This window comes from Oculina patagonica, chromosome 13, assembly GCF_052425735.1.
Source record: "Oculina patagonica isolate OP01 chromosome 13, crgOcupat, whole genome shotgun sequence".
NCBI lineage: Eukaryota > Metazoa > Cnidaria > Anthozoa > Scleractinia > Oculinidae > Oculina > Oculina patagonica.
Window position 1 is genome coordinate 29,216,262 of NC_135770.1, and position 26,160 is coordinate 29,242,421.

Here is a 26,160-nt window from a genome sequence, read left to right on the forward strand (position 1 = left end):
AGGTGTCGGGCCAGGAAGATTTCTTGTCTCGAACTAGAATAAATAACGAGCATACTGGAATTACAAGGGACATTAATTCCTTATCAACACATCGGCCTCAAAAACGTCTGAAGCCTTCTGCTTGGGCCTGCATGTTTCGGTACTTCAATGTGAATACTTTCAGAAGAGCGGAAAGGTCAACCGAGGTCAAGTCCGCCTATTACAATCGATAAATAAAAGAAACAGCCTGGTGTAAGGAGGCACGTCCAGCTCACCGACTGAGCATAGTAAATACAATTCCACAAATCAAGTTTTGTAGCTCAACCACGGACCTGAATGTTAGTCCGATGTGATTAAGTTACGCTGTTTTTCCTAAACTCATTAATAATTCATCAAGTTGAAACAAAGAAAATCATAACCGTGAAAGAGGTTTGGATACCCGGTCTTAATTTTAATAGCAAAGAATTTTTACGATTTTATTTCTCCGTAATTTTTGTTTCGATTGAGAAGATATATCAAAAGACATCAAACACTCGAGACAGTGTTTCATCCGCTATCCAAACACCCCGAACTTCGTCAGAAATACTCCGCTGCGCGTCGTATTTTTAACTCTCTTCTCGGTGTTTGGATATCATGATGAAAACCCTGTCTCTCGTGTTTGATTTATTACTGAAAACATGCGTCGCGCTGGTATACCGGACGGTTTGCGTCATATCACCCCGACTAACCGCCCCTGTGTGTTTGAAATTAAGTTTACTTCGTAATGCTTTTGTCAAAATGCACCTGCGAATTTGGAACATAGTAATTTGCACGTTTTACAAACCGACTATACTAGCGGTGAAGATGGTCTGGATAAGGTTGAACTGATAGCCGAGAACTGGTCAGAATTTTAGTCGTCTGAGAAACGACGAGATGTTTTAACTGAACCTGAGATTTACTGCTGAGAAAAGGACTGAAATTTAAACTTATAACCAAAAAATCGCCGAAATTTCGACAGCTATCTTGGATTCCAGCACTTCCATCCAGACTGTAGGTGGGCTGTCTGTGACGCAGGCTTCTGAAAGTAATTATGTCCATCTTTTGTTTTCGTGAAGTGAAGCTATTTCTAGAAGAATTCTAGAACCAACTTACAACAGCTGGTTGCGTGTTTTTAGTGTTTGTTACAATTTCGCCTTGCACAAAAAAACTCCGTGATGTAATTTTAGCTTTCCTTTATTTTTTTCTATTGAAAGGACTACATTATGATATGTTTTGGCTTGTGAATCACACCGGAACAACGTTATGAGTTGCGATTACAAGCTTTAAACGTTATGGGTTGCGAATCTGATTATTGCAGTGCATGCGATTGCAAGTATTTTTTTAATTTATTTATTCCATTTCAAAATTACAAAGATAGATATAAACCAAAACAAGTAGAAGGAGAGAAATGGAGGCCCTTGTTAAAATAACAATACTAATTAAAGGTAAAAAAGTTTACCTAACATAGGAGAGGAAGAGGTATGAATAAATAAATACTGAGAAAAATAAAACTGGTGAAGTGTTGGCAAGTAACGTATAGATAAAGGAAAGTCGTTCCAATAGTAACATCCAATAACAGTAGGGAAAAATTTCCTAATATTTATTCTGGAGAAAGAGATTATTTGCTATGCGAATAGAATTTGTATGTCTTTTTTCCCGGTGAATTTGGTTTATTTTAATAGTGCAACATTGAAGGCACGTGTGTAAGCTTCTTATGCAACAGTTATTGTTATGTAATAGCATAGGACACGTGCGGGGCCTGGACAAGGGGGGATGGTTTCTTCAATGTATTGGACCCCCTGCTCGTGATGTTTTGACTTGTGGCCTAGCTACAGGACAGTCATTCATTCATTCATTCACTTTTGCTTATTCTCGCCCGATGACACGCAGAAAGAACTGATATGGGCCGTTAGTTATTGCATGAGGAACGAGAGCCTTGTTTGATGGAAAATCGGGATAACCTTGGCAATTTTTAAACTATCTGGAAATATACCTTGTTCAAGTGTTAAATTTATAATGAAAGTCAGTGGTCTAAATATTTTCAACGCTGCAGAAAAACAATAAAAAGAAATGAATCTTATAAATACCAAATTATTTTTTACAATCAATGCTATCTAATAGTAAAAAAGACCTCCATTTCGCTAACTTTAGTGAAGTGGAACTTGCGTTTTTTTTCTTTAAACATAAGACGAGGCACAGCGATCTGATTTAGGCAGATCAGATGCAAGTTCAGTTGGAACATTCAGAAGTATTTGTTGATAGCATTTGATATTGAAGCTGGCTGTTGGAGATTTTTACCCTTAACTTGCAAATTTTCAAAAACAGAGGACGGCCGCTTTTTATTAATTATTAAATTAACGTTATCCCACATTATCTTAGTGTTTGTTGAGTCTTTAAGTACGCTATCGTAGTAAAAGGTACGGAACATTTTATTGATTGAAAAGATTTTGTTTCGGTAGATTTTGTATAGATTATAATAATAGCTGTTACGAGTTGTAGACCATTTTTTATACAGCTGATTTCGAACTTTGATCGAATTTTTTAATCCTAGTTACTTAGGGCTTGTTAGACTTACTTTTGATCTTAATTAATCTAATTGGTGCATGTTTATTGCTAATCCTGTTGAATATGTGCAGAAATCATGTTAAGCTTTCATTTGCATCGCTGCTATTATAAACTGGCTTCCAATTTTCATTCCTTAATTCATCACGGAAATTAAAGCAATCTTGTCAAACCCTTTAAATTCTCTGATTTCAGTAGTATCAGGAAAGGTGCTAAGTGTTAGGTCGTATGAAAGGGTAAAAACAGGTTAATGATCAGCCATCTATACTGCAATACTACCACTTGTACTTGAAGAAACAAAATTGGAATGAATATGATCTATACAACTTAATGAGGTCTCAGTTAATATACGGGTTGCTTCAAATATCAGGGGATTAAAACCTTCATAATGAATAAGATTAAAGTATTCCTTTGCTATTGCACTCTTAACAAGTGTATTGATAATGATATCACCTAGGATTAAACATTTTCGCTTTGACAAAAAGATGGAATGCAAAACTTGTTCAAATTCATCAAGAAATTGCCGTTGGGTCCTCTTAAGCGGGTTATAAATAACGCCAGTTGGCAAGTCTTGTGTATCTACCCAAATATTTTCAATGGCCGTTCTCACAAAACAGACCGACAAATCGTCTGAGACGGACAGGTCGTCTTAGTGTGAAAACGGGACGGACACGATTTTGGACGAACAAGTCGTCTGAATTTGTTCGTCGATTTAACGGTCTGAGAAGACGATTTTTTAAAGACGACTTGGTCGTCGAGACGCACAAGTCGTCAAAAAGCCGTCATAAATTCACACTAGACGAACAAATCGTCAGACGACTTGTCCGTCTAGACGGTTTGTCCGTCTTCTAGTGTGAAAACGGCCAATGCCATCTATTTTAAATCGTCCCTTATTGTATAGTCAAAGTTTGACTTTAGATAAAAAGCAACTCTGCCGCCTGTTGAAAACGTGCGATTGTCTATTGTCATATTGTAATCTGCAATTTTTATGCTATCTTGATCGACTTGAGACGTGATCCATGTTTCTGAGCAAGCAAACATACTCGAATTCGAAGGGAATGGAATCCGAAAGATTGCATAGCTCGTCAAAGGTTTTACTTAGGCTTCTGATATTAAGATGAAGTACCGAGAGTTGCGGCTTAACGGCAGAGGAGAGTTCATTCAGTTCTGCTACCGTAAATATTGCAAGTATTACAACCGGCATTCTTTGTGTTTAGGATTTGAACAAATCGACAGCGTATTAACTTAAGTCTGTGTGGAAATGACCAACTCTTGCGATTTTTGCAATTAACTTTTTTTTATTTTTCCTTCCAAAACAAATCATCAAAATAATCTGAGGTTCATTAAAATTAAAATAGGCTGTAGTTTTTTCCTAATTTATCGTGCCGGCAACAGAAATCCTGCATGCTAAAACGTAATAGAATGTTTCTTAACCAAAGTATTTTACTTTTTTAGTAAACCATTTCCCTTTGTAGTTTCTGAAAATAGTTATTCCGTTTCAGTATACACCCTAGACTGAGAAGGGCAGGGACGGCGGAGCCGGGGGGGCTGGGGGGGCTTTAGCCCCCCCACTTTTTCCGATAAAATAAAGACTTACTAAGAGAAGAGTCTCTTAAGCCTCCCCACTTCAAGTCACTAGTCAGCCCCCCGACCTGGAAAAATGCTCCGCCGTCCCTGAAGGTGCAGTGTACTGAAGCTATAAACAAGTGATATTATTGTGATGCCATCAGGAACTTTGGATCTCAACTTGAAAATCCAGGCTGATTTTTCAAGTTCTGCCCTTGTGGACTTGCAAAAACCTAAAAATTATTATAGCTCTCTTCTTCCTTCAACAAAAATTTACCGTTTATATCTTCATCTTAATGTACTAGGTGCTGTTCACGTACGAGTAGACCACTTTACCAATTTTGGTACTTTTTACCCACTGAGCAGTACAATCCCAGTGACTGTGTCCCTTTAAGCTCTTTTGCTAAGGATTGGCTTTTTCAACCACTTACATAATAAAACGAGCTCGAGGTGTAAATTTTATACAAATCCAGTGGGAGCCTACTCACCTTGATTCGCACCTGCGACGCGTTGAACCCAAGCACCCCAAATAATGGACACGAAGTACGAAATTAGCATGACAGACGTCAAAAGTTATAAAACAACGAAATTTTGTGGAACTACTCACTAGTCACCGCGAGTATACCACTTTTTCGTTGCGACAAGGCCTTTTGTAGGCCAACAACTGGCTTAAATAATTGACTAAAGCGTGGATATTGTCATTCTTTCTCATTACATTGTGTTATTAATTATGCAAAATGGTAAAATTAGGTGCAAGTTTGTGAAACCATGGGGGAAATCTGAATTACAAAAGCAAAAGTATTAGCATTCAAAATCTGTTGCAAAGAGTCATCCTTGCTTGTATCTTTCAATTTCTTCCTTTCTAATTAATTCATTCACTTTTGGAATTTTGGTGCAAATTTAATGAAAAACATAATTACATACCTTACATAAGGTCTGGAAGAAATTTGTTATGTATTAAATTTTTCTTTCTAATCCGCAGTGCTTTTCCAAATTCACCTGCAGATATATAACACAATAATCTCCGCTGCTGTGTCTTTGTTGGTTTTGTCAAATGAGCTGGTTTTTAAACCAGCTCTTAAAAGAATTTTCTTTTCTTTATTGCCAGACACAAGCAAGTTACATTAGTTTACATTACGGTAAGAAGCACTTCTTACAACCATTGCTTACGTTACTTAACTACATCACTTACATTACAATGCTTACACAAGGGCGATACTTACAATACAAGACTTAAAGGGAATGTGTCACGGATTTTAGCTAAATTTAGGCATGGGAAATAACCATCACATTCAGCCAAATATAAAAATAACCTATTAAAACAGTGAAGGAACATTTCAATAACACAGTAAACACAAAAGAAGGTACAGATGGCCAAAAGCGACGAAGATTGAAAGGAATTGCGATATCAGTTTTTTGAAATATTGTTGGGCTGAACAGTTTTCAATGTTAATCTCGTTTGCTTTTAACTTTAAATTATAATGCACGGGAGACAAAATTGGTTTCATTGAAGCTATGGTATTGTCATTTTGATCCATAAAAGTAATTCCTTTGCAAACATTAGGATTCATAGCGAGTATTTGGCAAAACTAAATATAAAAACTTTACTAAGCCGTGACACAGTCCCTTTAAATTACTCTACTTACAATACTATGCTCTTGAACAAAAACTTTATTACCAAAAAGTACCTAGATACAATGCTTTGAAAAAGAAAAAAAAAATAATTAAAACAGAATATGGTAACAACACTCAGAAAAACTAAAAAGCTTATCGAGCTGAGCGAAGTCAAATTACATTAATACTAAGGAGGTGGTTGGCAATAAAGCAAAAAACGTTAAAGCTAACACAAACATTGTACAGCAAAAATATATATATATAAAAGCAAAGTAAGGAAAATAAGTATTTTAATACTTAATATTTAAAAATATTAAGTAACTACTAGGTGCCAGATGAACACTCATTAATGTTGGTAGTATTTCTGTATTTCCTTGCTTGCATCTTTCGATTTCTTCCTTTCCAATTAATTTACTCTTGGAATTTTGGGGCAAATTTGCTGAAAAACATATTTCATACCTTACATAAGGTATGAAAGAGATTTATATGTACTAAATTTTTATTTCTAATCCGCAGTGCTTTTCCAAATTCACCTGCAGACCTATAACACAATAATCTCCGCTGATGCGTCTTTGTTAGTTTTGTCAAATGAGCTGGTTTTTAAACCAGCTCTTAAAATAATAATTCTTTTCTTTATTGCCAGACACAAACAAGTTACATTAGTTTACATTACGGTAAGAAGCACTTCTTACAATCATTACTTACGTTACTTAACTACATCACTTACATTACAATGCTTACACAAGGGCGCTACTTACAATACAAGACTTAAAGGGACTGTGTCACGGATTTTAGCTAAATTTAGGCATGGGAAATAACCATCACATTCAGCCAAATATAAAAATAACCTATTAAAACAGTGAAGGAACATCTCAAAAACACTGTAAATACAACAGAAGGTACAGAAGGCTACAAGTGACGAAGATTGAAAGGGACTACGATATCAGTTTTTGAATATTGTTGGGCTGAACAGTTTTCAATGTTAATCTCGTTTGCTTTTAACTTTAAATTATAATGCACGGGTAACAGAACTGGTTTAATTGAAGCTATGGTTTTGTCATTTAGATCCATAAAAGTAATTCCTTTGCAAACATTAGGATTCATAGCGAGTATTTGGCAAAACTAAATAAAAAAACTTTACTAAGCCGTGACACAGTCCCTTTAAATTACTCTACTTACAATACTCTGCTTACAATACGGTACTTAGACTAATTACACTTGGTGCCAATATAGTTACATTTTATCACGAAAAGCATTTACGATAACGATAAAAAAAGAACTTACATGATCTTAGATTGAAAATAATTGTCCAGAAAAAAAAGCTAAGATAAATTACAGAATTTTATCCCATAAAGACAAAAATAGTTGCAATTTGTTGTTGGCTGTGAAACTTTGTTTTAATATTTGTAGACGGTTCTGAAGGCGAAGGAGAAAGCTTTCAAAACATAGTTTGCCGTCGCATGAGCTTGTTGACTGAGATGTGGTATTTTGCAATAAGGAGAGTAACATTCAGTGCCTGCTTGTTTTGGATATTGCATGTCATGTAATCCGTATAGGACGGTGCATTCTGTTAAAGAAATGACTTGTGTAAATTGTAAAAGCCACCATTTGGCGAACGGCTTTAGTTTCAGAACAGTGGAAGAGCAAGTTGTTTATAGTTTGTTTTTCGATTTTGCAGAATGTGCATACAGCCCTTTCAGTAATTCCGGCTCGAAAGAGGCTTGATTTACAGATTTATAGTACAATCCCGGTAACTCGAACTCTGAAGGGAAACGATAAACAGTTCGAGTTAGCAGGGTTTTGAGTAAACGGGGTCGATTGAATATTTAATTTGACAAGTGAATATTTGATAGTTTACTGATTATTCAGTACCTCAAAATATAGTACAGTGCAAATTGAACTTATCTTGTCAGAAACTTTAACACAGTCATACATTCATATGGTAAGAGTGGAAAATGGCTGTCAAATACGTGATCTGTTCGATGCTCTAATCAATGGGCAGCTGTGGCGAGTTGCAAGAATCGGAATTCGAGTTATCATGGTAAATTTTACCCAAATTTTGTTCAAGGAAAACGAAATTTAGTTTGAGTTATCCGAGTTCGAGTTAACAGAGTAAAAGTGACTGAAAAGTGGGTCAAAACCAAGGGAAATGGAAGTTAGTTCGAGTTAGCGGGGTTGTTCGAGCTATCTGAGTTCCAGTTACCGGGCTCTACTGTAGTTGGTAAGATATCGTGAATAATATTATACTGAAATGCAATTAATTTAGAATCTTTACTTATCGCAAAACGGTAGAGTGTATACTTTGTGGATATTTTCTTTGGTGAAACCGTAATTTAAAATTCTGATTTCTGATGTTGGTAGATTGACTTGGTTCATAAGAAGAGCAGAGTACGTAGGCGGTTCGGGTTGACGGGAGGTCCTGAGGGGGGATTACAGTATGCGGTAAATTGAATTGATTTCTTAATAACTTCTTCTATTTGGCTGGGATAGCCGAGATGATGCCATAGTATAACATGAAAGAAATGTTAATGTTGAACTTGCGTAAGAGTTCGTCCAGTGAGAGAATAGTGTGACAACAGGATCAATGTTAACTGATACAGATTTTTGTGCAAAGATATTTGTTTGACAGCTGTCATCATCAAATTGCCCAACTCCGAAGGAGCCCATCTATAATCTTCGTCAGTACAACATACATTTTGATCCTTACCCTTATTTATAATATGATAAGAATGGAATTCATCGTTGGTAAAAGAGAGATTTTAATCATGTATTGCTTATTCCGAAATCTCAGCAACTAAAACATCTAGAACGAATTTTAGAATCTAGGAAAAAAAGAGTGAATCATACGCGTAATTGTTATTTTTTTTTAAATATAATTTCTGTAGAAAGTGTATTTGCTGTGATATGTATCTGTAAACTGATAGGCAATCTCACACTAACGAACTGTTTGATCAAAACGAGACAGGCTAAGTCAGTAACAAGAAGCTTAGAAAAGCTTTAAATCGCGCGGTTAATACTTAAATACTAGTTTTGGAAATGCAAGGTACAGTACAGCAAAAAAAATAACGAGAAACGCAATCACTTGCATAACACACATAACGATGTGAAATATGTGTGTTATGTGCATAACACACATAACGATGTGAAATATGCAAGTGCTAACGAAGAACATCGATGGGTTCCTTCTGATGCGGGCAATTTGATGCGGTCAGCTGCCAAAACAAAAATCTTTATCTAACATTCTGTCAGTTGTTATTTTAATCGATAAGTTATATCTGATTAGCTTACGCTAAGTTGAAGTCTTTAATGAGTTTATTTAGCTTAGTATCTTTCGATCAATAGCAATTTATAATTTGCACAGCATCTTTTGGCTTGTTTGTGTCTTATTGGTATGCTGTGTTACTTAGGAGGACCGAAACATGTAACAATTTATATGTGTATTTCTTTCAGTCTCATTGTCAATATTTTTCCATTTTGGGTTTCCTTTATCAAACGTTCTACAAACCTACTAAAGCAAGGAATGCAAATTTTGCTGGGGCCCTTTTCGCCATGAAATTCTTCGTTGGTAAAAGTAACATTTTAAAGATCACGTATTTGTTATTCTGGAAACTCATGATCAACAACGAAAACGTCTAGAAAGAATTTTAAAATCTAGGAAAAAAGATTGTTGTGAATCATTCGCGTGCTTGTGTTTGGGAAAACTAATTACTGTTATAGAAAGTGTCCCAGCTGTGATATCTGAAAACTGATATCACTAACAAACTGTGTGATGAGAACGTGCGAGGTTGAGTCTCAAATATTTTTTCTTATTACTAAGATCACTTTATCGCATGCTTTTTTGGTATACAATTAGCACAATGTAATTACCTTTGGCTTTAATTATGTAACTTATTCAAGGAAGTGTAACCAATCATTGCATGCCACGGATCAGTTAATTGTCATTAAACACTCCAATAAATACTATGTGACAATCAACCCAGGCATTCGTTTGGAAGGTGCTGAACGAGGTAAGTGAACAACACTCCTTGCGCTGTTGGTTTTCATATTTTATGACATGAAGCTCACTTTTGTTTCTTTTTTATCCATAGTGTTTATTACAGGAATACAACTTCTTTTCGTTAATTCCGATTGAAGAATCAAGGGTATGGATGTTGTCTTTTATTACATTCTTAATGTAACAATTCCAAAACGACAGTCCATAACATGAATCCTCTCTAGATTATCCAAATTTTGTTTCCAACAACTAATTGAGGTACTTTTTTATGTCCAAAAAGAACATTTTTGGGTTGTTTTAGAAATATTTATCTATTTATTCAATCACAAGCACATTTTCGTGAATTGAAACCGTTTTCGTATTTTACGCTGAAATGCCGGTAATATGATTTTAAATGATTTCTTAGTAATATGAAGAAAAAATATGTGAGACGCAGCTTCTATTGTTCTGATTAAACTGTTTGTTAGTGTGAGATTTCTTACCAGTTTTCAGATTTCACAGATAAAAACACTCTCTACAAAAGTAAAATGAAGCTTAGAGAAGCTTAAAACCGAGCCGGTAATGTTTACCTTTTTTGCTTGAAAAAAGGTACAGAACAGCAAAAAATAGTAAGAATCGCAGTCACTTGATTAACACACAAGTTGGTTATTACGCTAAAATTCTGGGGATATAACATATGTACGAATGTTATAAGGGCAACACAAAAAACATTTTAATTTATAACGATGAGAAAAATAGATGTTGTGCTAACGAAGAATATCGATAGGCTCCTTCTGAGGCGCGCAACTTAAGGAAGGCAGCTGCGAAAACAACAATCTTTATGTACAAAAATCTTTATTTACATTCTGTCAGTTGTTGTTTTAATCCTTTAGTTACATCTGATAAGCTTGAGCTTCATTCTGTACTATTGTTATGTGTAGAGATATAGGTCGATTGTCTTTAATGAACCCATTTAGCTTAGTATCTTTGCTTCTATCAATAGCACTTTAAAATTTGCACAGAATCTGCTCGTTTGTGTCTTATTGCTATTTTGTGTTACTTATGAACTTATGAGGACCGAAACGTTTACCAATTTTTATTTGTATTTTTTCTTCTTATTGTCAATATTTGTCCATTTATGGATTTCATTTATCTAACGTTCTACTACAAACCTTCTAAACCAAGGAATGTAAGTATTGCTGGGAACCTTTTTAACATGAAATTCTTCGATAAGTGGAATGGTGACTTGGATAACGTGACAATAAATAAAGAGGCGTTGTGAGGAAGCCGAGTTCTCAATATTTTTTTTGCTAAATTCTTCGTTGGTTAAAGAAAGATTTTAAAGGTCATGTATTACTTATTCTGGAAACTCAGCAACGAAAACGTCTAGAACGAATTCATAAAAATAGAAAAAAATTATTATTAGTCATTTTTATGAGACTAATTACTTTTGTAGAAAGTGTTTTCAGTTATGAAATCCGAAAACTGATAAGATATCTCACACAAACGAACTGTTTGATCAGAACGTGAGAACGATCCCACTTTGCAGCCTGATCTCGCTAATAATTAGTTTCACGAGTCTGATTTAAAACTAAATTCGCTTTCACGAGTTAATTAAATATTCCTCGGAAGATTACACGATTACACTTGACTCTGACTACTCTATCGACACCACGACGGCATTGTCTCTAATGCTTGTTTCAGGACATGCCTTTGACTTTTGTAGAGAAAATGCACCAAAGTAAACAACAAAATTCAGACACGGTTGAGGTGTCAATAAAAAAATAGCTTCTTTATTTATATTTTAGCCCGGGTATTTTAGGTCACAATTGATGTGTGTGGATCTCACCTAAGTACAAACAGTTTAAAATCGTCCCACTGAAATGTCATCTAGTCCAGGTCAATCCACTGAGGGAGTTTTAAAGTTACATATATTGACTTTTGGGTGATACCTAATCTACTAACTTCCTTTTTAGAGGAACTAAGAGCTTCACGATGAAACGAGGATTTGCTGTGTTTGTCTTTGCTCTTTGCCTGTTGGCTGCTTCTGCCATGCCGTATGAGTAAGAAAGAAACAATATATTACGATATATCACGATCGATATCAATAAACCAGCTGACCATTATATGTATGGTTTCTTCATGGCCAATTGCTAGCTTCATTTGATTATCTTGAAATGTTAAGAAAAAAGTAGGTACAAATTTAATGAAAGCAAATAAATATAAACGAGAGAGACAAATTCCAATGAAAGATGGATCTTCTGTAAAAGAAATTTGGATATTTAAGTTGCGCACTGTCTGTTTAAGAGCAGCTTCGTGCATTTGTTTACGAGAGATGAGGGTTGTTCTCGGGATGATCATATCACAAGCAAAGTGTTTTTTATCATTTAATTGCAGGAAAATAATTTCAGTTTCTAGTTCTGACGATATTTTGGTACGTTATGTACCTACAGCTTAAAGAAGTTTTTCTAATGAAATCGTTTTTGTGATGTTTTCCAGACAAGAGGACATGAAACACGACAACGAGATTGAAAATGAGGTAAATTTGGCCGATATGATAGTTATGTTATAAAACGAAATGTGGTGAAATATATAGGAAAGAGGAAGGGAGAAAAAGGAAGGCGCTTAGAACCTCAGTGCAACGTGCAATTTTAAAGTAATTTTAAAGTGCAATTTTAAAGTGCAATTTAAAGTGCAATTTTAAAGTAATTTTGCCCTCTGTTACGTATGGAATGCTTGTCTGGGGTTCGTGTGGTGCAGCACTTTTTAGTGAACTTGAGAAGATCCATGTACGTGCGGCCAAGTTGATTTACGGTCTCGACTGGCTTACCCCCTCAGATGAGGTATTACTGAAAACCAAGTGGAAGTCTTTAAAGCAAATGTACATTCGACGGATACTTTGTTTAGTGTACAAATGTGTCTCCGGAGATGCTCCCTCCCACCTACGTCACTTGTGGTCAAAACAAGAGAGCGGATATAATCTAAGAAGAAAGAACTGCTTGGTGCTTCCCAGGCCTAATGCGGACTTTGTTAAGAAGTCAATTAAATTTGCAGGGGCCTCTTTTTGGAACTCATTAGACAATGAGGCCCGCCTTGAAGAATCTTTGGCGGGTTTCAAAAGTTCATTAATAGAACATGGTTTTTAAATCTTTTGTATCATCTAGGGACTTTAATGATTTAGCGTAGTTTATTGATTTCTTAATTTATTGTTATTTTCATAAGACACGACCACATCAGCTATTATGCTGCAATATTTATCGTGTAAAAATAAAAGCTATTATTATTATTATTATTATTATTATTATTATTATTATTATTATTATTATTATTATTATTATTATTATTATCAACGTTCGCTAACCTTGACTCGATCGGTAGATAATGAGTTGTTGCTGTTGTTTTTCGATTTCACAGCCTGTCAAAAGAGGTGGAACAGAATGTGGAGGAAGATACGGTGGTTGTCGTCATCCCATGCTAGAATGGTAAGTTTTCATCACTAATGCACTTGAACTCTTTTATTGGTGGTAGTAGTCTGCGAGAAGACGAGCGAATAACCGCAAGAAGGGCAGGAGGCGGGGCCTTTTTCAACCTCTTTTCTTTTTTTTACCGTTAATTTGTACTAGAATCTCTGGGAGTAGTGAAGCGGTTTCATGGATCTGAGGGAAAAAAGTTATTTATTGCCCTCAGCCATGGCCAGTCTTCCTTTTCCCATTATGCAATGGACAAAACCTCCCGAGGAATTATAGAATAACGACTTCGAGTTTAAACTGTCGGCAAAGGAACTTTGATCTTGAATTAATTTCTACCGCAATTTTTGTGCGTTTCGGCACACACCAGGAAACTGGGCCTAATTGGTGTCTTTAGAAGATAGTCTGGAAGAGCACTTACAAGGGGCGTGTTATGTTGACTAATTAACTTTCATACCCGTATTTCTTGGCTAAACTGTGCCATCTTTGAGCAGATACCTTGCGTATAGGAGTTTATCGTAGAGTGATGAAAATTTCGCCCACCGGTACTTGAAATTCTTCTCTCCAAACGTGGGTCGGGCTTAAACCGATTTGCTTTTCGATATAGGTTCGAAAAATTAATTAAGTTGTAGTAACTTTGTTTTAAAAACTGATCTAGAGAATTTCCATGCAGTCATTTCCTTTTTTCGTAAGGCCAAAATCCCACAAAAGTGTGCCGCCTTTATAAACATCGCTCTTTTTGTACTTAACTGATAGCAGCTTATTTTACGTTTAATGCAGCAAATTGAAAGCATTATCACGTCATTGTTGGTTCTATTAGCTTTTGCTTTAATTTTAACTTTATTTTCCTAACAACTTGTTTACATATTTAGAAATTACAACCTTTTTCGACGTTTACAATTACATATCTTTTTTTAGAGTATTATTAATTTTGAGTATGGAGGCCAAGTGAAACGCTAGGTTTTCTACTTGGCCTTTAGGCATTTTCCTAAAATTTCGCGCACGCGAGGATGGTTTCGTGCAAAACATTTGCGAACCTTACTCGCGTTGCGTGCCCATTAATTTGTTTGGAACTGCCTTTTCGCTTAGCGTCGAGAACAGGCTATCTGTAGGTAAAGAAGTTGTTTTCCCTCGCACTGTTAATTTTTTTTTTTTTCGCACACAGCATCAATGGGTATTGTAAGCCCATTCATGGATAACTCAAGCAAGACATGGAAGTTGAGGCATCATTACAGTCCACGAATGAATGGACTTATTAAAGTAGTGTTTGTCATTTAGAAATAAATGTTGCCTCTTGAAATGGAAGTTTGGCGCTTGTTTTATTCTGACTCCTTAGTAACTGGGTAAATTTGACAATTGTCTGAAAAATTTTAATTTCGCACTACGGTACGGGCAAAACCACCAGTTCAAACAAACATACACGCGCACAAGCATTCATACATGTACAAGCACTTGCTTACTTGCTCGCTTGCTTGCTATCTTGCAAATTTGCATGTTTGCTAACTTGCTAACTTGTTTACTTTTACTTACTTACTTGCTAACTTGCTCGTTTGCTTGCTTACTTACTTGCTTGCTTACCAGTAAAATAAGTATTTTCCATCATTATTGACAGTATCATGTCTCGTCATAAATGGAGCTCGCTGCAGAAAGGAAGAAAAAAAAAAAAAACAGTTAGAAGATAATTAGATAAACTGTTACTCAAAAGCACGTTAAGTACGATCCACAAGCCTTAAATTTTACTTATCAAACGGAAAGTTTGTTGGGAACTCCTCTTAAAGATCGTGCATAGTGTATAACTATATATAATATTGTCTCAAAAATGCCCTGCAACTTTTGGGAAACTTTTCATTTATATTTCGAGCAACGTTTTGTATTCTGAACAATCTAGACCGAAGATTTCCGGAGATTGTCCGAGTGTTGTTTGAAGGTCATGCGAATGTCCACGAGCATTTTCGAACTTTTCCGAAGATTAACAAAGTTTGTTGAAGATTTTTGAGGAAGTTCCGAAGATGTTTTAACTTTCGGCACATTCAGCACTTAAAACTTGTCATGATATGGCATCATCGGTATCTTCACGATTGTTCTCAGTGAAAAAAAAAACTTCTTGTAATTCAACACATTTTCGACTTAAAATGTTATTTAGATACTTCTGGTGCAGTGAAAAATGAAAAATAAAAAATGCTTAGAAATATTTCAGAATAAAAATCAACGCTATTAAAACATGACGTTTCGGCGACGACATGTCACCATTATCAAATGCAAATTTTACATGGTACAGAACGATATTTATAGAAAAGAAAGTGTGAAACTAAATTACAATAAATGAAGCGTGGAAAACAGAAAAATGTGCATAACTAAGTAAACAGTTTCGCTGGTATGGAGTCCTTTTGAGTGTTCAGGGATGGTTTCTTTTTCCTAATTAGCAGCATCTCGTAAAAGGACTCCATACCAGCGAAACTGTTTACTTAGTTATGCACATTTTTCTGTTTTCCACGCTTCATTTATTGTAATTTAGTTTCACACTTTCTTTTCTATAAATATCGTTCTGTACCATGTAAAATTTGCATTTGATAATGGTGACATGTCGTCGCCGAAACGTCATGTTTTAATAGCGTTGATTTTTATTCTGAAATGTGTTTCAAAATCTTCCGTTATCTTAGAAATATTACCTTCAAAAAGAAATTAGCATATTTGGAGAACGGTTTTAATTAAAAGTAACGTTTTGGATTTTTGGAGCAACTTTCGAGCAACTTTTTAAGACATTTCAAGCAACTTTCGGGCATCTTGGGGACAACGTTTCACGTTACTGGTGCACTACAAAGATTAGTTCTTCATAAACAGTTAAATATATATTTTGGTTACAAGTAGAACACTTGACTGTTTTAGCTTGCAAGAATGTTTGTTGTTCACACCCTCCTCTGATTATTTAAGGAATTGTGTGGTGTATACAAGGTCCTCCTGATTTTAAAAGATTACAAGAAAGCCCCTTTTTATTTAAAATTTGAGTTTCCTTGATAAACAACTAATAGACAAAGTTTGAGTACAAATCTAAAGCAGTTCTATTTCAATGAAAGTGCTTTAAGGAGGCTCGATGTAGTTTTTTTAGCCCTAGGGTGGTCGTTTTGAAAATGAAAACTACCTAGGAAGCCAATGGTGGATATTTGCCAAAATACACCATAATGATCAAATATGACCAAAGTTTAATTTTTTATGGGTCACTTAGTCACAAGGGTTACCATAGCAACGATTGTCGTTTTCTTTTGTTTTCAAACAGGCTTGATTTTCTCGAAATCTAGATTGGCAATTGGTATTTATTTTTTGATATGTTAAATTACAGTGGATTGTTTACCTGTAGACAAAATTTCAGAAAAATCTGTAAGAGCGTTTAAGAGTTAATCAAGAATGAAGTTTTTTGTAACTTCTTGTAGTTTCCTACAATTGGCAGTTGATATATTTTAACAAATTAAAGCAAAAACTCTCTCGCTTTTAGTTAATGGTCTTTGATGGTGTAAGTATTTTTATTTTTTTCTCAGAGGGCACGGTAACGAATCCTGCAATCTGATTGGTTCTAAGGGCGGGCAAGATTCTCCTATCTCTGCCCACGGGCCACGGTAACGCTTTCGTGAGTTTCATTTCGCGGCGAGACGAACGAACCCATGGCAGTTTTGCTTTCCAAAATGGATGTAGTTGCTCACCAACCGTTGTAAATTTGAAAGGGAAATTAAGCAGTGGAATTAAAGGCCTTGAAGTTCTCCAAAAGGCGAGTATTCATACTCTTTAAATTCGCAAAATGAAGTTATAGTTTTATGGCCGTGGTTTGTCGATCGTTGTTTGTGCATTCGCACTGATTTTCACGCCATTGCGGTTAAGCAATGCAAGTCGCCGGTTTACAGACCCGATTTATCTTTTCAAACACCTTGCTTCTTTGCTTCTTTTCTCCAGTCCGAATACTGCTTATTTCCATTCAAGAAAATGAGATGCTTTATAAAAAAAACAAACAGTCAAATTAATTCTCGCAATACTGTGCCGTGTGCAGGCGACCAAACTACACAATATTCAGCTTCATTCAGTTTCACTTTCGCAAACTATTTATCAAAACAAAATACTGTGGGAATCAACACAGAGGTTTTTGACTCGTTAGATATAAATGTAAATAGCTGGAAAATATGTGTTGTAAGTGCTTTCCAGTCCGAAAAGTAAGTTTAATTAACTTAAAGAACTCACAAGCCGAAATGCAGTTAAAAGTGTTTCGCGACTCGCTGATTTTTATGTTCTGTTTTGGTTTTACATTGTGTTTTTTTATTATTATTTCAGATGCTTTTCTCTTTCTTTTTTCTGGTGAACTTTTCCTTGAATACTGTTCATTTTAGCGAATTTATTTTGTTTGGCAGTAAGCTCTTATAGCAAACAGATCATTCTCCACACTTGCCGTAGCTTAGCGATCGACTCAACAGCGCGCGTATAATACAAACACGATTTGCAAGAAAATCTTTGTAGGTTTTTTTATTTAATCAAACACATTAAAGTAGGAAAAAAATAAATAAGTTATTCACCGGCTTAGGGTCGGTCCGTATAGTGAAAAACTGTGACCTCGGCCTTGAAAATGCTGCCCTCGGCCTGCGGCCTCGGGCAGCATTTTCAAGACCTCGGTCACAGTTTTTCACTATACGGACCTCCCAGCCGGCAAATAACATATATATATTTCATTTTGAATAACTGCGTTCAAATACTACGAAACAATTTAAAAGTACCTATTTCACATTAAAACGGAATTTTTCTGAAAATTTCACTCTTGATTTACTTGAAAACGCTCTTACAGATTTTTCTAAAATTCTGTCAACAGTTAGTTAATCTACTAATCTTAAACATATCAAAAAATGAATACCAAAAGTCAATCTAGATTTCGAGAAAATTAGGCTTGTTTAAAAACAAAAGGACACAACAACTGTTGCTATGGTAACCTTTGTGACTAAATGACCAGTAAAAAATTAAACTTTGGTCATATTTGATCATTATGGTGTGTTTTGGCAAAAATCGAACATTGGCTTCCTAGATAATTTTCTTTTTCAAAACGACCACCCTAGGGCTAAAAAAAACTACATCGAGCCTCCTTAATGCTCGATGAAAACAAGTAGCAAGCAGTCGAGGCGTCGCGGTCGCAAGTAATTACAATTAACATGAAGAAACTATACTATATGTGGAGTCCCGATCTCTCGAACCTCCAAGGGAAACAAAAATTGGTTTGAGAAATCGGAAATAAAATTGCAATGCACAATCCGACTTAGTCAAGCAAATCTAAGGGAAACGACTTTTAGTTCGAGTTAACTATAAAAAATTGCGATAAAATACTAGAAAATTTTAACTGAACCATGCATCTTGGTTTAAAAAGTTTAAAAAAGGCGAAAACGTTTCAACGTTCGCTTAACGACATTATCAAGTCAAAAATGAATAAAATTAGGTACGACCATAAAAGTATAAGAAAATTCCTAAGAGACCGAAATAAAAAGAAACAACAGTCACGATGACGTAATACGGTAGTCGCACGCAGTCGCGTGAAGAGTTTGGCGCGAATAGAGTTTTTTGGGGTACTTAGCTTAGGGTTCAATTCCCCAATGAACAACATCTCGAAAATTAAAGAAAACAGACAATTGTTTTTCGTCCAAATCAGCCTTAGATAGGCCATGTTCCTCCAGGTGCTCCCCGATTGCAGATCAGAGTATTTGTGCTCGTTGATGCGTTGGAGTAAATGTTGGGTGGCGTACCCGACATAATCTGCGTCGCACAGATTGCATTCAAATTTGTAAACCACGCATTGATTGTTTACAATCGGAGGTTTCTTTTCTTTTGGGGCGAGAACCTGACCAATCTTCTTGCTCTGGAAAACAGGTTTTATTTAAACGCCGATTTTGGCGCTCAAATTTTGCTATTGTGTAGCCAACACGCTCATTTGCTTTATAAAAGAAAAACTAGTAGAATAACTAGTAGATAGAAGAAAAACTAGTATTTTATCACAATGTTTCATAGTTAAATTGTTTAACAAATCTCTTCTCCTACGCACTGTGTTAATTATTTAAGATGATAATGTATTAAATTGGAGTTTATGGATTAGAAAACAGTTTAACCTACTTCGTAATAAATTTGCATATCAGAGGGCTACTGCGAAATTAATTACCTGTTTTTCTATTTTTTTTTAATATGCATAAAGTTAGTATTGTCGTCGAAAAACTATCTGTTTAGTTTTTGATTAGGACTTCAGTAAATAACAAATTCTGAGATAATGAATAAAAAGATAAAGACTGTTAAGAGCGGAGCTGAACTGGGCCTGCTCTTAGCTTTTATGTTTATTATAATTACAGCTTGCATTCTACTTATTGCTTGGTCAGATTTTCAACAAGATGTCAAAACATCTAGCCACTATTGTTCAAAAGGTGGATAATGCTATCTACCGGATAAATCTACGCTATCCAGTGGATAGCGTAGTTTGATTATCCAACACCTACCCACTTGATAGCAATTTATCCAGTGGATAGCGTTATCCGCCCTTTAAACAGCTTTCTATATGCATGCATATCATATATATAATTTTATTTTTGTTGGTTTTATTGAGACCCTAATTCCCTGGTTAGTTGGCGCCAGAAAACTGGCCGCCAATGCTTTTCAGCTATTTGCCGTAGTGTGAGAAAACCGGTCATTTGATGCGTTTGTCACGCACATGTAACTGACAAAGAAATAGACCCATAACGTACTTTAATCAAGCTCTTTAAAAGTTTGTAAACCGAGCCTCTCTCTGTTGAGTTTTTGCAATATATTAATTTTGCTTTTGTGCCCTTCGGAGTTGTTGGCAAATGTTTTCATGAGTATATTTGCATCTTTTAAAAGTTAATTTTTCTATTGTCCACTTGAGGCCAGAAAACAGATGGCTGAGCAAAAACTGGCTCGATATAACAATTATTGAAATCTTTATTTTAAAAAAGTAGAATTTGAACTCTAGGTGCTAAATTAGCCTTTTCCTTGCCGTGGGAAGTCATTTGGACAAAAGTTCTTGAAAATTGTGTTTATTGCTTTGTTTTCACTGATTGGTCTTTTTAGATAAAGGCATCGCAGGCGCAAAGTGTATTGTGCTCTTTTACGCAATGGGCATTGCACATCAAGTTAATTAGAAATTTTAAAGAAAGAGGCAGCTTTTTGCGATGGGAGTTTTTCTGGATTGAATTCTTAGGGTTGTCTTTGTCGTTCAAAACAAGATAACGATATCCAAATTCGAATACTGAGTTGACATTGCATCGTGTTTTCATTTCCGCCATTTTAATTTTACTGACGCAATTTACGTAACTGTTTTCTATATACGTGAATAACCGAACGGCAAACGTTCAATTCAATTTTGGAGTGATAAGAAGGAAAAGGAAGGCAGAAGTCAGGGAAAAACACACACAATTATTTTGCTTTTCTTCAACGAGGCTTTCATGGAGGAGGGGGGCTTAGAGAAATCACTTTGTCAGGGAACTGCAATTCCTTTCCTGTTTATGTTACTTTTCATTACGATCCCAAATGGCTTTATTTTGACTGCGTTGTACAAAAACCCGCTTCGCTGTTTCAGAAAACCTTTTTCGGGATATCTTGTTTTCATTGCTGGAGTGGATTTCTTTGTTGGCAGCTTTGTTTGCTCTGGAGAAGCAGTGATGCGACTTTTGTGCGCGTTCGGGGACGGACAACTTCCTCAAGACGGAGACATTGTCAGGATTCTCGGATACATTGGTGTAAACAGCTCTATTCTTCTTGTAACAGCAATGTCTGTGGATCGCTTTGTTGCTGTTGTTTATCCACATTTTTATCTCAACAAAGTTACGCCAAGAAAAGTCTTCATATGCAATTCAATAATCATTGTGTTTTCTGCCATCTTTGCGTCACTCCAACTTGCTGGGATTTCATTGGATATTTATCTTTTAATAGATGTTCATCTGCACACGACGTTTCCTCTTACAACAACTGCCTTTGCCTATTTGGGAATATTTTTATCTTTGAAAAGACGCTCTCGGGTTCATTTACAGCGACAATCGTTTATGCCCAGCAACCCTACACTTGACGAACTGCGACGGGTAAACACCGCAGAAAAAGAACGAAGATTTGCAAAAACTTCATTTTTAATTTTAACTTTTCTCGTTGTCTCCTTAATCCCATATTTTGTTGCTATTGTTATCGATTCAAATTGCAAGGACTGTCATAGTAAAAATTGGTTTCTTGTGTTAAGAGAATCATCCGTAGCATTTCTGTTTGTTAATTCAATAGGGAATCCTTTTTTGACAACACTTCGGATTAATGAATTGAAGCAATCGATTAAAATTGTAGTATTACGAAGGAAACGACATGTTGAAAAAGGTTTGGTGGAGCTTCGGCTGCGAAGTTCTCCAGGGTGATAACTGTTAGGGCTCGACTGTCAGGCAATCCCCTTGGTGCCCTGTGGCACAAAAGGCCGTCCCTATGACTTTTAATCATCCTAGTGCCACGAGGGTTTGTTTTCAAATGGATGGCCGGGCACGCTTCCCAATGGCGGTGCTAGTACCAGAAGCTCCAGAAAGTTCAACATTTCACTCTTCAAATCCGCCAGCCGGCAAAGAACGTTTTATTGCAGTACTCTAACCATATGGAAGTCTCGAGATCATTCTCCTAAACTTTGTAAAGTTCTCAAAGAACTCTAGAAATCTTAACGACATTACGTTATTATTTTATTGTTATTATCCGGTGGCAACGAGATAAGAAAATTAATATGCTGTAAAGCGGGTTGCTGTTAGAATTAATTCGATGACTGGAAAATACTTCAGTGCGTTTTTTTTTTCATTTATTTACTTATATACGAAAGCAAGGTTGCTTTTCTTTGGTTTTTGAACACTTTCGTGAAAATGTACAGAAGGAAGAGTAAATACACAAAGTAACCATATATATCTTTTTTTGCTGTTATGCACGTGGCTTTGGAGTTACTTTCCCAGTTGGCCGCGACACTGCGAAAATGTTTTGATGGGCGCGGCTTGTCATGTGGCTCGTTTGAGTGTATCATGTGACGTATGTTCAAGCCACAGTGTGCGTTTGTACTTGAAATCGACTTATCGAGACTTACGCAATCGCGGTCTAACGGTCATTTCTCTGAAGATGACCTTCGCGAATGACGCGGTCCCTGGGAAGAATAATACTTTCTACTTATCTTTCTACCACGTGAAATAATGAATTAAAAATTAGCATGAAACTTGAGAATCGCTTATGCAACCATTAGTGTGGCTCGAGGGTGGAGCTAAGGTAGAGCAACTTTATTTATACACGGTTTGTGTTTAAAGCTAGAATTTTTTGGGCCGACTTGATGGAACAAATATCAAACAAACTCATAACATGGATAAGAACCCTAATGAGGTGGATCAGTTGGCTATTTACATATTAAAGCGTGATAGAGTGGAGTCTAGGACTATCCTATTGGCAGGGACGAGGATTTGCACCCAGGACCTCCTCCACCAACCCCTCCACGCCGTCTTCCTAAGGAAGTTTGTTTTCTTCCTTGGTTGAAGAAAGAGCTAGTTTAAATCTCAAATAAGTTGGGTCTAATGCAGTTTAAGCCACATAAATATCGTTCGTATTACCTATTTCAACTGCGTTGCAAAACACTCTGAAAGTAAGGTGTTCTACTTCATAAATTGTGTGGTCATTGTGATTATTTAATGCGATTTAAGCGAGTTTCTGCGATTTAAATACTATTCGATACCGAAATCCGACGAATAAATTACTTCTAAAGTAAGAAATCGCGTGTACATTCAAAGAGACATCAGTCGAATATTCTCTCCTGGTTTTTCGTCCAATCCGTCCTCCCTCAATGACGTCTTCCTCCTAAAAAGAAAATATCTACTTTAGTTGCACAAGAAATTAAAAGAAACAGTTGATGCAAAACCTTTAACATACTAAGGAGCCCATCCCCCTTCCACCCTTAAACAGCCCCTTCCACTCGTACCCCCTCCTACGCCTTCCTACTGCCTCCCACCCGTACCCAATCTCATTCCTAAGTACCCCCTTTCCCACACTTAACTACCCCCTCTCACCCGTACCCCCCACCCCAACGTCTAACTACCACCTCTTACCCGTACCCCATCGCACCCCTAAGTACCCCCTCACACACTATTTACCCCCTCTCACCTGTAGACCTTCCCACCGCTTACCAATCCATCACATCCGTACTCTGTCTCACCCATAATAACCCCTCGTGTCCCCTAATGCCTTCCTCCTGTTATGGTTAACCTGAACCAATGCTCTTATTCTTTCTCTTACCGTTTCGTTTTCCGTCGATATAAGACGATGATAACAATGGCAACCAAACACACAACACCAAGAAGAACACCGAGGACTATCAGAGCGTATTTGTGTGACGTCACAGAGTCTGGTTCATCTGAGTTGCGACCGGAAGCTTCTGGTGGAACCGAGGGAACCTGGCCCGAGTGTATTTCCACCCGGTCAATATAGGCGACACCATGTCCCAGTCGCCGGTGGATTTCCGGCGCCACTTTTACCATTAGGTTGCTCAGAATTTCATGAGGAATAACATTATTGCCACTTTCCTCAGGTGTTGTTACGGCAAATCTCACATTTAATAGACTCATGCCTTGCCATGCTTTGGGGTAACCTTGGAGAATGATGATGTCATCGCGTTGAAAACTGGGAGACTTTTTCTGGCTTTTTGTTTTTGTGTTCCTGGAAAATTTTTAAAAAAGAGGAAATCAATAATGTAACTGCCTATTGCGTTTTTGGTTGCACGAGTCCTTAGCAAATTCAACAGTGAAACGAGGAAGAAGAAATTGAAATGCATGTTTTTTTTTCTCTCTTCGACAATTTGCCCTTAATAATGTAAATAAAGCAATCACATCTAAGAAATTTTCACCTGAAAGTCTCGTAAAGCATTTTTGAGAGCAGAAGACCACAGAATTCAGGTCTTACGACAGCTGTCAGTTTTTTAATTCGCCAAACTTTTTCAGAGACGTTGCGGATCGGCCACTGAAAGGATTCATATTACACAGGCGTATAATGAGCTCCCACTTTATTTCATCTTTACACAGGGCATGTTCTCGCTGTTGCTTGTTAACAATTATTCACCGAAGTGGAGGTGAATAGTACTTTGCAAATCACCTCCGAGTTGACCAATAAGCGCGCGAAATGCACTATTTACTTGTGTGGTATATACTAACATATTAACATACAATCAACACCCCTAACATTGTCCACCGAACCTTTTTTTCAACAAATAATCATTTCTAATCTCATACCCGAGCCTCACTCTGTCTAACGCTAGAAAGTGAGACCTTGACCTTAGTTTTGATGTAAAAATGGGTGGAAGAAAATTTTTAATTATATTTTTATCCTCTCTACTTACTTTTCTTCATCCAGACATGGGTTTAACCTACAGTGGCTTGTTAATATCTCGGCTAGAGTCTTTTTAAATTCCACAGGATTCCACTGAAAATGAAAAGGTCTTGTCAGACGCTTTGCATTGAAATTTGAAGAACAAGAAAATTCTAATAGCCCAATTTCGATATTTTAAAATTCAACCTTAAACAATGGACATCACTACACGGCTCTGGGGAATAATATAAACCCCACAAACTCTATAGTTTATTCCCCGGAGCTTAGTGCTGAGGTTTATTGTTTTATGCTGAATTTTAAAATATCGCGGGAAATCGGGCTATTACAAATCACAGGCAGCCCAAGCTAACGATAAGAGCCACAGTACCCTAAGACTCAATTTATAAGGATTTGTATGGGAATGAAACAATTTTCTTTTACGATATAGAAATTCGAACGTTTTATGAATAAAATTGACTTAGACCGTTGCTGTGTCGTGTTCTTTCTTGTTTGCCAGCTCCTCGAGCCAATTTGAAGCGATTTGGATGAGTTATTGCTTTGCGAAATTTTGAACACGTGTACTTTATTAAATATTCCCAAGGCTGGAAACTATTTTCGACAGCACCTCACTCGAAGCGAAATATCTTCCGTGAAATTGGTCAAATCGCTACAGAATTTCCAGCACCGTAATCTCCGGTAATTTCTCTTTCCTATCGTTGTCCATTTGGTTCTGACTGCTCTAGTGAAGCGTAGAAAATTCTTCCAAAGTGCGATTTTTGCTTTTCTTGTTATGCGCGGCCCATCAAACCACACACAAAATGGCGTCAGGTCGAAAAAATCGACCTAAGTGGTGGAGGACATGGTGATATTGTCACTAACTCTTAAATACGCCGTGGGACCCGGAGAGGTCGATTTTCTACAGGAAATAAAAAATCACTGGCACGTGATTTCTTAACCGCCGGTTTTTATTTCCGGTAGAAAATCGACCTCTCCGGGTCTCACAGCGTATTTTGGAGTAAGTAACAATAACTCATGCCCCTCCACCGCTGAGGTCAATTTTGTCGACCTGACGCCATTTTGTGTGTGGTTTGATGGGCCGCGCATAACAAGAAAAGCAAAAATCGCACTTCGGAAGAATTTTCTACGCTTCACTAGATCACTCGAAACCAAATGGACAACGATAGGAAAGAGAAATTACCGGAGATTACGGTGCTGGAAATTCTGTAGCGATTTGACCAATCTCACGGAAGATATTTTGCTTTGAGTGGGATGCTGTCGAAAATAGTTTCCAGCCTTGGCAGAAGTACATGTACTTCTGGCCTTGGGAATATTTAATAAAGTACACGTGTTCAAAATTTCGCAAAGCAATAACTCGTCCAAATCGCTTCAAATTGGCTCGAGGAGCTGGCAAACAAAAAAGAACACAACACAGCAACAGTGTAAGTCAATTTTAATCATAAAACGTTCGAATTTCTATATCGTAAAAGAAAATTGTTTCATTCCCATACAAATCCTTTTAAATTGAGTCTTAGAGTACTGTGGCTCTTATTGTTAGCTTGGGCTGCCTGTGTTACAAATATGGACATGATGTCTTTGCCTTCCCACAAGGCGGTA

The 26,160-nt window shown here is 36.6% G+C and overlaps 2 protein-coding genes and 1 long non-coding RNA gene across 3 annotated transcripts in view; 2 read left to right on the forward strand and 1 right to left on the reverse strand.

Annotated features, from left to right (window-relative positions):
• The window catches only part of LOC144637271 (scavenger receptor cysteine-rich type 1 protein M130-like), a 52,846-nt gene that overhangs the window by 7,038 nt on the left and 19,648 nt on the right, over positions 1-26,160 (reverse strand). The window contains exon 14 of the mRNA XM_078496399.1: positions 24,578-24,660. Within this exon, the coding sequence (XP_078352525.1) occupies positions 24,578-24,660 (83 nt within the window). The remainder of the gene's footprint in view (positions 1-24,577; positions 24,661-26,160) is intronic.
• LOC144635544 (uncharacterized) lies at positions 11,695-14,378 on the forward strand. The gene is made up of 4 exons (XR_013567379.1): positions 11,695-11,775; positions 12,212-12,251; positions 13,127-13,194; positions 14,345-14,378. It is a non-coding gene; the product is annotated as an uncharacterized LOC144635544 (long non-coding RNA).
• Positions 20,643-21,593, forward strand: LOC144635546 (uncharacterized). Its single transcript, XM_078494640.1, has one exon. The coding sequence runs from the start codon at positions 20,643-20,645 to the stop codon at positions 21,591-21,593; it is 951 nt and encodes a 316-aa protein (XP_078350766.1).